This window comes from Pinus tabuliformis, chromosome 2_2 (assembly GCF_031772625.1).
Source record: "Pinus tabuliformis cultivar Carrire ecotype Pingquan chromosome 2_2, CPIR1, whole genome shotgun sequence".
NCBI classification, from domain to species: Eukaryota; Viridiplantae; Streptophyta; class Pinopsida; order Pinales; family Pinaceae; genus Pinus; species Pinus tabuliformis.
The window spans coordinates 281,938,238-281,952,270 of record NC_142300.1 but is presented as its reverse complement, the minus strand read 5'-3'; the positions used below and the strand labels follow the sequence as shown (position 1 = coordinate 281,952,270).

Sequence of the window (14,033 nt, the reverse complement as noted above, 5' to 3'; positions counted from 1 at the left end):
TAAAGAAGATTGTGAGATCAAATTGCAAAGTATATACCAACCTACCAAAACCCAATAATGAAGGTTCTATTTGGCTCTAGCCAGAAGGAGTTTGGGTACTAAAGGACATCAATTGCACCAAAACAGAATCAAGGAAGTATTAATAGAGTGAAAAGAGAGGATGTCACTTGGGAACTAGTAATGATTTTACAACAATTTCATCACCTTCAACCTTAAGGACAACACTCCTTTCAAGAGGCAAGGGGGTGTTAGGGTCCTACCCTAACCCTCTTATTTAGATATTTTATTAATGTATGATGTCATCTTCCTTGAATAAGGCCCATTAAATTGCTAGTTAATACTAATCATTGTCAAAAAGGTCCTCTTTATCAATAAAGCCCAAATTAGTTAGTCAACCCCAATTATAAGTGAGCTCATAGGTAGTTCAGATTCTCTATGGATCACTATATACTAAATAGAAGATTACATAATGTTTTGTCAATTTGTTATTGTATTTGGAGCATTGTATTATTGGAGATTGTCCCCTTGAAGAAACAAATGAGCATAATTCTCTACTCAAATAAATCATTCTTAGGATTTGTCTCTCTTTTATATTGTGTTCTTAAATTTTGCATTACACTTTATGTTGTTTTTTTTGAAGTTTTGAAATTAAACACACTAAATATATCTAATAATCTACTCTCAACTTAATAAATTGCATTTATGTTAATTGCAATTAAAATACATAAACATTATAATATTAACATTAAATAATCATTTAAAAACCCTTAAAAATAAAATGTTTTTAATACGTCTAATTATTTTTCCTCTTAAAATTTGATGGCTTATCTAAAACACCTTTCCGATCCCAAAAAAAAATCATAACACCTTTTTTATATCCACTCTAAATCACCTTTCCCATCCCAAAAAAAAATCATAACACCTTTTTTATATCCACTCTAAATCACCTTTCCAATCCCAAAAAAAAATCGTAACACCTTTTTATATCCACTCTAAATTTATCCCAATATTTAAATGATTTTTTTCCACTTCTTATTTTTCATCCGAAGTCTTCCTCAATATTTTTTTTGCTTATTAATTTTCATCCTGCATAAAGTTTTCCTCTCCTTTTAAAACCTAAAGTTTTCCTCTCCTTTTAAAAACTCATAATTTTGCTGGCCCAAGCCATGCTCCATATCCTCGTGAACATTAAAACACTTCATTAAAACTTATATCCTCAGGAAAATTAAAACGCAGTCCCTTAATACTGCAATAGTATATAAAAATAAATATCCCAACCCTCTTATTATCAAGCACATTAATGAAAATCTTAGGTTATTGTTTAAGAGACAGTGTCATTAGCGATTTAAAAAATAGCCATTGTATATGTGTAAGAGTCGATAGTTGATCTTTGAAATTTGATTTTTTAAATGTTAATAAAAAAAGCCTTTAACAGAGATAAGAAAATTCTGAACGTTTATAAAATGCTAACGCCTACAAAAATCAAACCTGATACATACGATCTTAAAAAAAATTATCACGTTCAAACTTATTCAAAATGACAATCAATCTCAATGATCCGAGAAGTAGTCACTGAGTTTTGTTTTCGAAAACGAAAATAATATTTTTTATTAAACATGCATTATAAGACATTAAGAAGATGAACTATGAAAATGACATGTCCGCTAGTCACACGAACGTCTTGCAGGTCTGCTGACTGAAACCTAAACGATTTTTCACTCTGTCATACAATAAATAAAAATCCTGTTGCTGATCGTTCCCCAGTATCACAGCAGGTCCAGTCTCAATCTCCAAAAGGCCTCTGCTACTAATCATTGTCAAGCAGATTGAATCAAAACTGCTAAAATAACTGAAATAGTTGGCAACAGGGAGTACCATGTCTGAGCCACCCTTGAAATGGAATGCAAACTCAGGCAACACAATATTCTCTAGACCAGACACATTGTAACAGAGTCCCATACCAGTCAAAGCTTCAACATCAACAGCTCTTCTGTACTCAATCTGAGAAGCAAACCCAGCTGCAATATGCTTGAAGATTTCATCATGAAAGACAGTGAAAGTAGTGCCGGAATCTATTATGGTTCCTCCATTGCCTTTGGTGTCGAATCTTAATAACTTAGAAGGCAGCTTCACGCGTTTTCCCCCAATACTCACCGCTCTGAGACCGATGTAATAGTATACCCCATATTGAGAAGAAGGGGGTGCTCTGTAATTGGTTAAAAATGGCGTGTAATTCAGAGGGATGCCACTGGGGAACGCCTTGTCACCGAGAACCATAAGGCTTTTCTGGTTTTCTTCGTCGAATCGGTGGCTCTGAAGGCAATACGCAAATATATCTTTGCCAATGTGTTCACTAAGCTGGGAAGGCATAGACAGAGCTCCTCTGCCAAATCCTGCAATACCAGAAGGTTGCTGGGATGAAACTATTGAACATCCCACTGCAAAATTGGTTATTGCTCGTGCCCCTTTACCGTTTTGCAATGGTAAATTCAAAGTCTCCGTCAGGAGAAGCCCTGCGGTACTTCCCTTGCCATACTGAATCCCATAGGGTGGGCAAGTCTCAGAGCAATTTTTGAGGCTTCCTGTGCAATTCTGACACACGAGCTCTGTGTTGTGCCCGAAAAGGGTTTCGCAGTTTGGATCAGCACAGGTCACAAGGTGAAGAGAAGCCGACATCCTCGGAAAGAAAACTCCATTGGAGGCGCTGTCCACGGGGCAATTGATGCAAGTGTAATTTCTCGTGCACGGTACCCACACCAGATCACTGCCCGTGTCCATGATCAGCAACAGATCCTGTGCAGGTGTGCCCAGGGAGAATTTGACTGAATAACCCCCGAAGCTGCGAGCGTAAAGAGACTCCCCGGCGCTTTCCTTTCCCTTGCTCATCTTGCCGTGGCTCCGATGCACCCCGCGCTTCAACGCCCGAGCTCGATCCTTGGTGGCTTCCACCATCCTGGCGAGTCTCTCGTATCCGTTGTCCAGGTTCGAACCCCGGACATCCTCCTGAACGAGTCCTGTATCCAGAGACTCTTCATTTTTGTGAAGTGTGATGGCTATTCCATCATCCCCTTTACACAGTGTTCCAGAGGGCTGGTTAATCAGCAGCAGCAGGAACAAGAAGACTGAGGTGATAGTCTTGGTCACCATGTTGAAAAAAAATGATCATGCAGAAAATGAATGGTAGGCATTGGAATGTGTCTGATATTAATAGGGCAAATACAGAGGTAAGGAACATCTCAATGCAATGCATGTCAAAAAAAACACTTCCATGTAAAAATTTTGAAAATTTAAAGTGACTTTATGTAAATACTAAATACTTAAATTCAAGCAATGAAAGAGTAAACCTTGTGCATTTAACAGTAGTATATATATACTCTTGGATGGATGTGCAGCATCTCAACAGTATATCTAACATCCAACAGTATACTCACCCTCCTCTGCAAGAAAGTAACATCCAACAGTGTACTCACCCTCCTCCGCAAGAAAGTAATATAAACAGAATTAAAGTAAAAGGCAATCCTGTTTAAAGCCCTTCTTCTCTCTCTGGTCCACTGGTCCACATTCTTTTTTCTGGGTATGTAAAGTTACAGGGGATAGTTCTTACAGTACATCTGAAACCTGATTTCAATATGTCTTGACGAGCGCCATAATTGTCAAAAACTTGGTTTGATATTAGTATCCCACTTGTTGAGAGCACTGACTACTGACAAGGACTGCAAGATAAGTCAAAATAACCCAAATTTACTGTAGAATTGCATTGACAATGGCGTCTCCATGGGAATCGACCCTGACTCCAACTTTCCAAATGCGATGGCCATAAACGCATATAAATGGCTTTATTATTGATTCTTTCTGTCGTGTTTCTGAGATCCAAATGGCATATGGACAAGACCCCGCTTGATTTAAGCGATCCTTTTCTGTGTATTGCTGTCAGAGAGATTGTGCACCTGGATATATTTAATCCATACAGCTCAACTCATTTCTTAATGAAGAATGGCATTGTATACAAGACACATTACAAGTTTGAAAATTTATTCTAGAAGCAGTATCACTCACAAGGGTTTGTTTCAGGAAATTCATGTAACCTCATCTTTAAGAAATGGATATTTCTTTTGTAATAAATTTGAGTGGAATTTGGCAAAACTTCGTTACTACAATTTTTAATCAATTTTTTTAGATTCCCTTGAATAATCAAGATAAAATGATAATTATAATTTTTTTAAATGATTAATATTAATCAAAATTCAAATTAATTGACCCTTTAATTTAACAAAATTACATATTTGACAAGAAGTTAATTGACCCTACAACTTAGCAAAATTAGATAATTTACTATAAGTTAATTGACCCTATAGCTTAACCAAATTACATAGTTTATTATACGTTTAATCAACCCCCGTCTATTTTGAAAATGAAGGTAAACCATGATGTGCATGGTGTGACCTGAGGTGTTGGTACATCTGCAGTGGAAGAAAGTTGTGGGCATGCTGTGAAAGACATAACATAGGGATCAGTGTTAGCATTGATATAGTGATCATGCCATTCTATGCGGGCTCATGGAAAAATATCACATGGGGACACAAAGGACAATCGTCATGTGACACAAAGGACAATCATCATGTGACTCGTTATATAGAAGCTCATGGATTTACTATACAAATATCATAGGGCCCTCCAACTCTGATATTTTGTTGGTGGGTATCCTATGTTAAAAGGTTATTAAACATATTGGGAAAATCTTATTCAGAATATTTGTACATGTGTACAGGGTAATAATTTTAATAATTTTAATAATTTCCAATCACTTTTTAATTGAAATGTTGTCAATAATAATTATGTAAAGTTGTGACGGCTAGAAAATATTTTTATTTATTTATTTAATTTAATGTTATGATTTGGTTCTTTATTTTATTTTGAAGAAGAATCACATTATATCGTTTGTAACACGTTGAATTAATATTTTTTTATATGATTTTTACTGAAAAATCTTTTGATTTTATAATAATATAATATTTGAATTTTATGATAATATTTAAATTTTTTATTATAATAAAAACAATACCCAATGACTCAACAAACCTTTGTCACTATTCCAACCAATCCTATCCCTTTCTCTCGAGCTAATTCATCCGCATCGGTATGAAAATTGAAAGCGCGTAACCAAAATCCGTTTGAGCACGATCGACCTTTATAAAACTCTATGACGTTTATAGCCTAACATAGCGAGTGCGTCATCCTTGTATACAAATAAAAGTAATAATAAACGTTAATAAATTATATTAATTAAGTTTGAATTCTTTTCAAATAATGGAAAATCAAACTATTTATATTAATTTGTAAATAACTTTTATATTTTTATTAAAAAATATACATAAAAATTAATAGAAATTAAAATTTATTCAAATATAACTTAAATCACTAACAACCACATCATACCATAAATGTTAATATACCTTTAAAGCCAACACTTCTTTCAAAAATAAATTAAATTAAAAATAGGATTACTCAAGGCACGTAAATGTTAATATACCTTTAAAGCCAACACTTTTTTCAAAAATAAATTAAATTAAAAATAGGATTACTCAAGGCACGTAAGGCATAGATGAATAGTAGGATATAAAGTTTTATGAAGAAAAACGATGGAAATTATATAGGAGAATTTTTGTCAACGCGTTTCGAACTATCCAGTGTGGTTTATCATGAAGATATAAAGTTTTCAACAAAAATAGTGCACAAAAGCCATAGGAACTATAACTATTGTATAACTAGCACAACCACATTAATGAAAGTGGTCACTGTAGGCGTCAACTTAATATATGCTATATTTTAAATCTAATATGCTAAATTAATATATTAATATATCAAATCTAAGATTAAGATAAAAAACTCTAAGGTTATAAAGTCAAGGAATCATATACCTAACGATTATTAATATTATAAACCCAAGGAATTAAGAAACCAATGGGATTAATATTACAAACCCAAAGGATCAATAAATCCAAGGAATAAATATTGAAAATCCTAGGGAATAATAATAAAGCAAAAGAATTAATATTAAAAACCCAAGTGATTATTAATATTACAAACCTAAGAAATCATTAAACCCAACACATTAATATTAAAAACCCTTGAGATTAATATTAAAAACCCAATAGATTATTATTATTACAAACCCAAGCATAAATATTTATGGGCTTTAATATTATTCCCTTGGGTTTACAATAACAATCCCTTGGGTTTATTAATTTAAGGGTTCATGTTTCTAGGGTTTACTATTATTCCCTTGGCTTTATAATCCCAGTTGGATTAATATTATAAACCCAAGGAATTTATATTATAAACCCAACAGATTTATATTAAGCCTAGGATTAATATTATAAACCCTTTCATTAAAATTATACCCTAGGAAAATGAACCCTTAGATTAATAAAGCCAAGAGATTGCTTTTATAAGCCGAAGGCACTAATATAACCAAGGGTTTAATACTAAAAACTTAAAGGAATAGTATTAAAACCAAAGGATTAATATTGTAAGACTAAGTTATATAAACCCTAAAATAAATATTGTAAACCCTAAAACAAACATGGTTGACCATCGTTGATTTTCATATTGAGACAATCTTTGTCACAATGTGACGTTCAACCATGGTTGATCACTATTGATCATCATTGATTTTCATATTGAGAAAATATTTGTCACAATGCAACATTGGACCATGGTTGATCATGATTATAAACCTAAGGGATTTATATTAAACCTTAGGATTAATATTATAAACCATGGTTGATTTTCATATTGAGACAAACTTTGTCATAATGTGGCATTGGACCATGGCATACCATAATTGACTATGGTCGACCATGTTTAACCAATGTTGACCATGATTGACCATGGTTGACCATGATTGATTTCCATATTGATAAAATCTTTGTCATAGACCCAAGGGATTAATATTATAAACCCATGTGATATAAACCCAAAGATAAATATTATAAAACCCAAGGAACTATAAACCCAAAGATAAATATTATAAAACCCAAGGAACTATAAACCCAAAGGAATAACATTGAAACTTAGTATTAATATTAAACCATAGGAATATAAACCCTAAGATTAATAAACCCAAGGGATTATTATTATAAACCTAAGGCATTAATAAACCCAATGGATTAATATTAAAAACCAAAGGGATTAATATTGACAACCCAAGAGATTAATAGTATAAACCCTTGGGATTAATATTAAAAATGTAAGTGACTATTAATATTCTAAACCCAGGGGATTAATAAACCCAATGAATCTATATTATAAATCGAAAGGACTATAAACACAAGGGATTTATGTTAAGCCCTAAGATTAATATTATAAAACTTACCAATAATATCATACCCTTAAAATATGCACCCTTAGATTAATAAACTGAAGGGATTGATATTATAAACCCAAGGCACTAATAAACCAATGGATTAATACTAAAAACCCAAGGGAATAATATTAAACCCAAAGGATTAATATTGTAAACCCAAGGAATATAAACTCTAAGATAAATATTATAAACCCTAAAACAAGCATGGTTGACCATAGTTGATTTTCATATTGAGACAACCTTTGTAGCAATGCGACGTTGGACAATGGTTGACCATGAATAATTTTCATATTTAGAGAATTGTTGTCATAATGTGGCGTTGGACCCTGTGATCTGATATTCACCCTATGAGTGAAATCAGTTAAAGATTTATTAAACTAAGGTATTACAGATTCATGTGCTGGTGTGTGTGTTCTGTGTTATTGAAACAATGGATCAATCAAATTGCCAATACACAGAAAATAAAATGGATAGATAGCAAAGAAATACAGTAAGCAAACATAAAGACACAATCAATTTTAATAAGGAGTTCACCCTATTCTCCAGGGCTACATCTCCGGTCCAACTTTCAGTGGTGGCCTTGTTTTATTGTGCCTTTAAGCAGAGAAATTACAATACAGGGACTCAATGTGAGTTCTCCTGAAGCAGGTTTTTCTTGGTAGGGTGGTTCTTGGATTCCCCAAGCCACTTGAGTACACAGACTTCTTCTTCCTACCAGCTCTGTGACCTTTTGGTCTACAGGGGAGAGCCCAATGTGGTGCTCAGCCCAGATAGATCCTCTCTGGGACGGCTCGGATCTCTCAAGCCTCTGGTGCTCGATGTTGCCTCTGGTCAGCTCAGCCCTCTGTCCTCTTCTGCTTTGCTTTACTGTTCTTTGTGTTCAGTCCTCCTCTCTGGGTTCATTGTTCCACTTCTTCGTCTCTCGACTCTTGCTGTCTTACTTCACTGATTCGATTGTCTCTGTTCATGGCTTTAGCCATTCGATCCCTATGCCTGTTCAGTTCCTCTTCCACCTCTGCCTCTTCACCTTCTGCAGCTACGCTTGGAGTTCCTGGTTTGGCATCATCATGAATGCTCAGGGAGTGGCCACTTGTCCTCCTCTAAACGGCGCTAGCCTGCTTCATCGGTTCGTTTCTTCAGTTACGTCGTGGATGCGTTCTTCCTCCACCATGGCGGTCAAACGGATTCCAAATCCCTTCTAAAACGCAACTTAATTCTCTGTCGGTTCAACGTCCTCCATTGGGCACGATCTCAGCCGTCCGATCTGGGCCCTCCAGATTCGACGCCATACGCACGTTTCGCGCAGTTGACTTGCTTGACCGATAGCGCGCGATCAACGGCAGTTTTCTCTCACCTCCGCTTTCCACGCGTCAATTGGTGTATGGAATCACTCCGCTCTCGTCCAAAACCTCTTACCGTTTAAGGGTGCCCCGATCAAAACCGCCAGTTTTCCAGAGCGTGGGTCCCACCTTGTACGTTTAGTGCTTTTTCCTTTTCCACCCGCGGTCCTCCAGTTCCCAACGTGACCGAGTGCTCAGGCTTCCTCCATTTCAGCCCTGTTTGCCCAGATCCACCTCTGTTTCCTGATTCGGGGCTCCCAGGGGCTACTTTGACCTCACGCACAATCTCCATGGGCCTCAGTCAGCGCGCTTTGACCGAGGTCCTCGTCGTTCCACATTAGCTGCCATTGCCACTGGTTCAGGGTGTCTTTGATCGTTGTTTTGGAATTCTTTAGAGATTTGTTCAACCTGATACAGTCATGGTTCTTTGACAGTCTTCTATGGATCCAATTCGAATCACGGCCTTCCCACTGAAAAAGCTTTTGGACCACCAAAAGTTGGTTTTCAAGCATCGACTAAGTGAGGATACTGTTTCTTCACTTGTCCAATCTCAATCCACTTTGCGCTGCTCGGCTTTGAACCTTTGAGCCCAATCCTGAGGTACTCCACATTTCCCCTGCGTGTCGTCCTTACCTTCCTGTCCAGCACTGTGTCTTCCTGCAACTCATTGAGATATTTAGGTAGCAGGTCATCGATAGAAGGTAATTGACTCTGCTCTTCAGGGTCCTCAATCATTGAAGGTTCAAACAATCTCAAGCAATCTGCATTTACGACTGAGTAGATGTGCATGTAAGCTGGTAAATCAAGGCGAAAATCATTTTCCCCAATCTTCTCAAGTATCCTAAAAGGTCCATACCTGATAGGCTTTAGCTTTTTACCTTCACCTTGCATCCTGTCCTTGCTGATATATAGCCAGACTTGGTCTCCAACCTGAAACTATGCTCCATTCGATGCTTGTCATGCCTAGCCTTATACTTGGCATGGCTCTTTTCCAGTTATTCCTGTACTACCTGGTGGATCTCCTGGATCTGTTCAATGAACCTAGTTGCCTTGTCCACATCACTGTGTCCGTCAACCATGGTATCTTTACCAAATACAAAATCCAAATGAGACCTTGGTGTGAAACCAAAACAGGTCTTAAAAGGAGATCTCTGTGTAGAAGAGTGCTTGGCTCTGTTGTAAGCATGCTGCACATAACACAAGTGTTCATCCCAAAGCTTAGGATGTTTGCTGCAATAACCTCTCAGTGACTGGATCACTGTCATGTTTACTACTTTCGTCTGGCCATCTATTTGTGGATGAAAAGCTATGCTTTTCTTCAACTTGGCATCCTTCAGTTCCCACAGACTCGACCAAAACTTCCCCACAAATCAGGTGTCTCGATCAGATACAGTGGAAGTGGGTAATCCAAAATGAACCCATACATGTTCAAAGAACAATTTTGCAGTTTGTTCAGCTGTGATTTGTTTACTACAAGGTATCAAAATACACATTTTGCTGAACCTATCCACAACAACATATAGATAGTCATGACGTTTCCTAGATTTAGGCAGTCCTCCAACAAAATCCTTGGAAACACTTTCCCAAGGGTGAGAAGGAACTGGCAATGGAGTGTACAAGCCTAGTTTTCTGTTGTTGGGCTTGCTTTTAGCACACATGGCACACCCTCTTACATATCTAGAAACTGTCTCATTCATTTTCGGCCAATAGCAGAATCTTTGCAGCCGTGCAACTGTTTTACTTACCCCAAAGTGACCTGATATTAGAGAAGTGTGTGTTTCCCTAATTATCTTTACTCTCTCGGTTTGTGGAATGCAGAGTTCCCCACAATGTTATAATATTCGGTCCTTCATATGATAGTCCAATTCTTCTACTCTTTTGCCTTAACTCAAAGTTGCATATACATCTTTAAAGTCCATATCCTGAGCATATTGTTTTGTGTAGCTCTCATGTAGCACAAAATTATGCTTAAGTATGGTAGATGCATTTATAATGGGTCTAGATAACATGTTTGCAACCTTGTTATGTATGCCCCTTTTTATGTCTGATGACCAAATGAAACTATTGTAGAAAACCCATCCATCTGTAATGTCTTGATTGCTGCAACTTAGTTTGGGAGTGTAGATATTGAAGTGGTTGATGATCAGTATGTATTAATGTCTCCTTGCCCATTAGATAATGTTTCCACTTTTTCACACTCTGAACTAATGCATACAATTGTTTATCATATGTAGGATAGTTAACTACTGCAGAATTAAAGGTCTTAGAATGATAACATATGGGTTTACCGTGTTGTGTCAACACTGCTCCCATGGCATAGTCACTGGCATCAGTTTGGATCTCAAATGGTCTTTGTAAATCTAGCAGTGCTAGTACAGGTGTTGTACTAATTCTCTCTTTCAAGGTGTTGAAGGCTTTCTGATGTTTTCCTCCCCACTGAAACACCTTATTCAATCCTGTTAAAGCATGTAAGGGAGCTGCAATTGAGGAGAAGTTAGAAATGAAATTCCTCCAATATTGTGTTGCTCCTAAGAAGCTTCTCACTTCTGTAGAAGACCTGGGTTTAGGCTAGTTCGCAATGACTACTGTTATAGACATTTTTGGGCACTGCAACCCCAATCATAAATGTCCATAAACCAAGGGCTCTTAAGTCCCTAAAAGTGTTGTTCCAACCTCTAAAAGAACAAGGTCAACTGATTACATCTTCTCCCAGAAGTTCTCCATGAAAACTGCTCAGAACTGGTCAAAACTGTACCATCTCACCTGCTCCATGGTCAAAGTGCGCTGCATCCCACCTAAATACACACGGGAGGTGCGATGCATCTTGAAAAGCCCTTCTATGGGGTGCGATGGGCGAGAGTGGACAAATGGCAGGGTCAATCTGCAAGGTGGAGGATCATGGAATCTTCTAGAAACTTCTCCTGTGACACTTGCCTCTCTGCATTCGCCTAGGGATGAGTAAGAGATCATCAATCTCCAAGTGGAATCAAGAACTATCAAAGAGAGGACACTAATCGAATCTCAGAAGCTGACTCACCCCCCTTGCAAACATCTATTTATGGATCCCTCATCCCAGAGATCCAAAGGCTGGAATTTTGTATCTTGTAAGGAAGTGCTGTTGGTTTCTTGGTGCAACATCATAGTGTTGGGTGATCTAAGCTTTTCATGCGGTGAAGAAGGGCTTTCTTGCTGAGAGGATGATGCTGGGTCAGAATAATTGGTTGTAATCCTCTTTGATATTTCTTGATTATCAATAAAGCTATTCAATTTTTCCTCCACATTCTTGTATGATTGATGATATATGCATTTGTGTGGTCAATATATATCTGGTCCTATGTTGTTTATGATAATAGATCTATGTTCTTGGATAGTGTTATTCTGCTTTGATTTTACAGGTGCTCTTTGAAGCTGGGTAGACGAGGAAGCTAGTGGCAAAGATCTATCAGAAGGGAGAGGAATCAAGCAAGGAACCAAGCGCAAGACAGAGGTTGGTCTCCTTTATTCCCCTCTTATCTATTTCTCATAAAGGAAAACAAAAGTGGTTTTAGTTTGTTTGTTTCTAAGGTAGCTACCAGCCTTAGTGGGACTAGCAACTCTGCATAGACACTAGATTTCCCGATAACAAAATGGCGACTCCGCTGGGGAGCGAATAGATTGTTTGTTTATCCACATTTGTTTGCTTTATAAAATTATAGATGGATCCTGAAGTCAAGCCAGCTAGCCTTCGAACTGCATTTGCTATGCAAGTGCAAAGTAGATCAATGCTGCTTCAATCTATCTCCGGGTTTTGTTTATGAACTGAACAATCGATTTACAAGCTCTCTAATTGCCCTTGTGGTGGCTCTAGTAACCTCCTTAGATCTACTCCTGTGATTGATTTACTGATTACCACTTGCTCGGCCTAAATCCCTGAACTGAGCTGCAAACTGTGACCCGGAACCCAGTTAAAGTCTCGTCCCTGGTCCATCGCACTGTCTCTTCTTTGGATTCTGGATGCATCGCACTTCCCGAGTGTAGTAGGTGTGCTGCATCTCTTTTTCCATGTGTTATAGGTGCGCTGATCAGACAAGGCCTCTTCTGCTCTTAGATTTTGGTTTCTGTGTTCACTCTTTCAGCTCTATTCAGGAGTTTTGCTGCCTGTAGTTAGTACACCTCTGTTGAAACCCCCTTCCTTGCCATTATTCCGCCTCCATTGTGCAAAGGACTGTAAATGTTTTTATGTATTTTGAGCCATTTTCAGTTCTCTTTTACAAAGAAGTAGCATAATTATACTGTCGTTTCTTGATTTGAAAGTGTTGCAAGTGTCGTTTTCAGTCATAGAAGAGAATCCGATTGTTCTTGATAGTTGATTACATTGTTACTCTTGTATTTGATTTGAATTAGTAGTTTTTCAAGTGTCGAAAGCAAGTTTTCAATTCCAAATCGCAAAGTGTCGTCATTATCTTCATTTTGTCTTGAAAAGAAACTTGTTAGTAATGTCGCTTTGAAAAATAATTCAGATTTGCGCTTAGCTTTCTTTTTATCATTCACACATTAAGAAGGCTAAAAACAAATACATGCATGTGCATTTGCATTTAGACTGTTTGTTGGTTTGATTTAGGACAGTGCATATAGTGTGTGCTCTCTGCTCTATGTTGAAACGATATCATCTCTCTTTCCTTAGTAGCTAGGATTTTCATTGCAAAAAGAAGATTAAACGATGGTTTATCATCTTAGACTGCATTTTAGGAATTGTACATCTACATCATGCGGTGAACCTGAAAGGCAAATTTCTTAAGCAAGATCAATTGTAAAATAAATTTAATGAATCTAAAAATGCTTTGGAACCTAATGCACAACATATAGAAGTCTAGGCTAGAGACGTATTCCGGTGTCGTAAAGCCTGGTAACTATTGTTTTCATTGTTGGTTGGGTGATTCCTCCACTTTGAGATGATAAGTGCCAGTACGGACTTGTGCTCCCACGTACCGTCGAGTATATATTGGGAGACCACAATAGGCTTTATCCTTTATCCATAGGAAGCCGTGTCTACTGCCCTATCGATCGCAATGCACTGAACACAGCATTCGGGAAGATTGACTGCCGAACCGTAAAAAGTATTATGCAGTTTTGTGATTGGTTTGGTAATCCATCTGTCTAGATTTCCAAAGCAGTCTCTTTCATTCCTTTCCAGACTCCTTAAAGGAAAAGGTCCATCTGAGCACTTGTCACTTCAGGCTCATTAAAAATCGAAGGCGACTAGAGTCATCTTTTGTTTTTTCTTGACTCTTAAAAATTGAAAAAACAAGTTGTGTCAAAGCGTCTAAAATTCATTTAATCCGGACACA

At 37.2% G+C, this 14,033-nt stretch overlaps 1 protein-coding gene across 2 annotated transcripts; it reads right to left on the bottom strand.

The window, feature by feature from the left end:
* Window positions 1-1,577: 1,577 nt before the first annotated feature.
* LOC149192414 (putative aspartyl protease At4g16563) lies at window positions 1,578-3,871 on the bottom strand. 2 transcript variants are annotated; one of them, XM_089404585.1, is made up of 2 exons: window positions 3,345-3,871; window positions 1,578-3,198 (listed from the first exon to the last, which is right to left on the bottom strand). In XM_089404585.1, exon 2 carries the CDS (start codon window positions 3,145-3,147, stop codon window positions 1,669-1,671), a length of 1,479 nt encoding a protein of 492 aa, XP_089260711.1. In that variant the 5' UTR covers window positions 3,148-3,198; window positions 3,345-3,871; the 3' UTR covers window positions 1,578-1,668. The 2 variants fall into 2 exon arrangements, with proteins under 2 accessions (XP_089260711.1, XP_089260712.1); XM_089404586.1 differs by having other exon boundaries at window positions 3,432-3,871.
* Between the last annotated feature and the right edge of the window lie 10,162 nt (window positions 3,872-14,033).

Bases quoted from the DNA above. Each gene is read 5' to 3' on its own strand.
- LOC149192414 (XM_089404585.1), bottom strand. From the start codon at position 3,147: ATGGTGACCAAGACTATCACCTCAGTCTTCTTGTTCCTGCTGCTGCTG.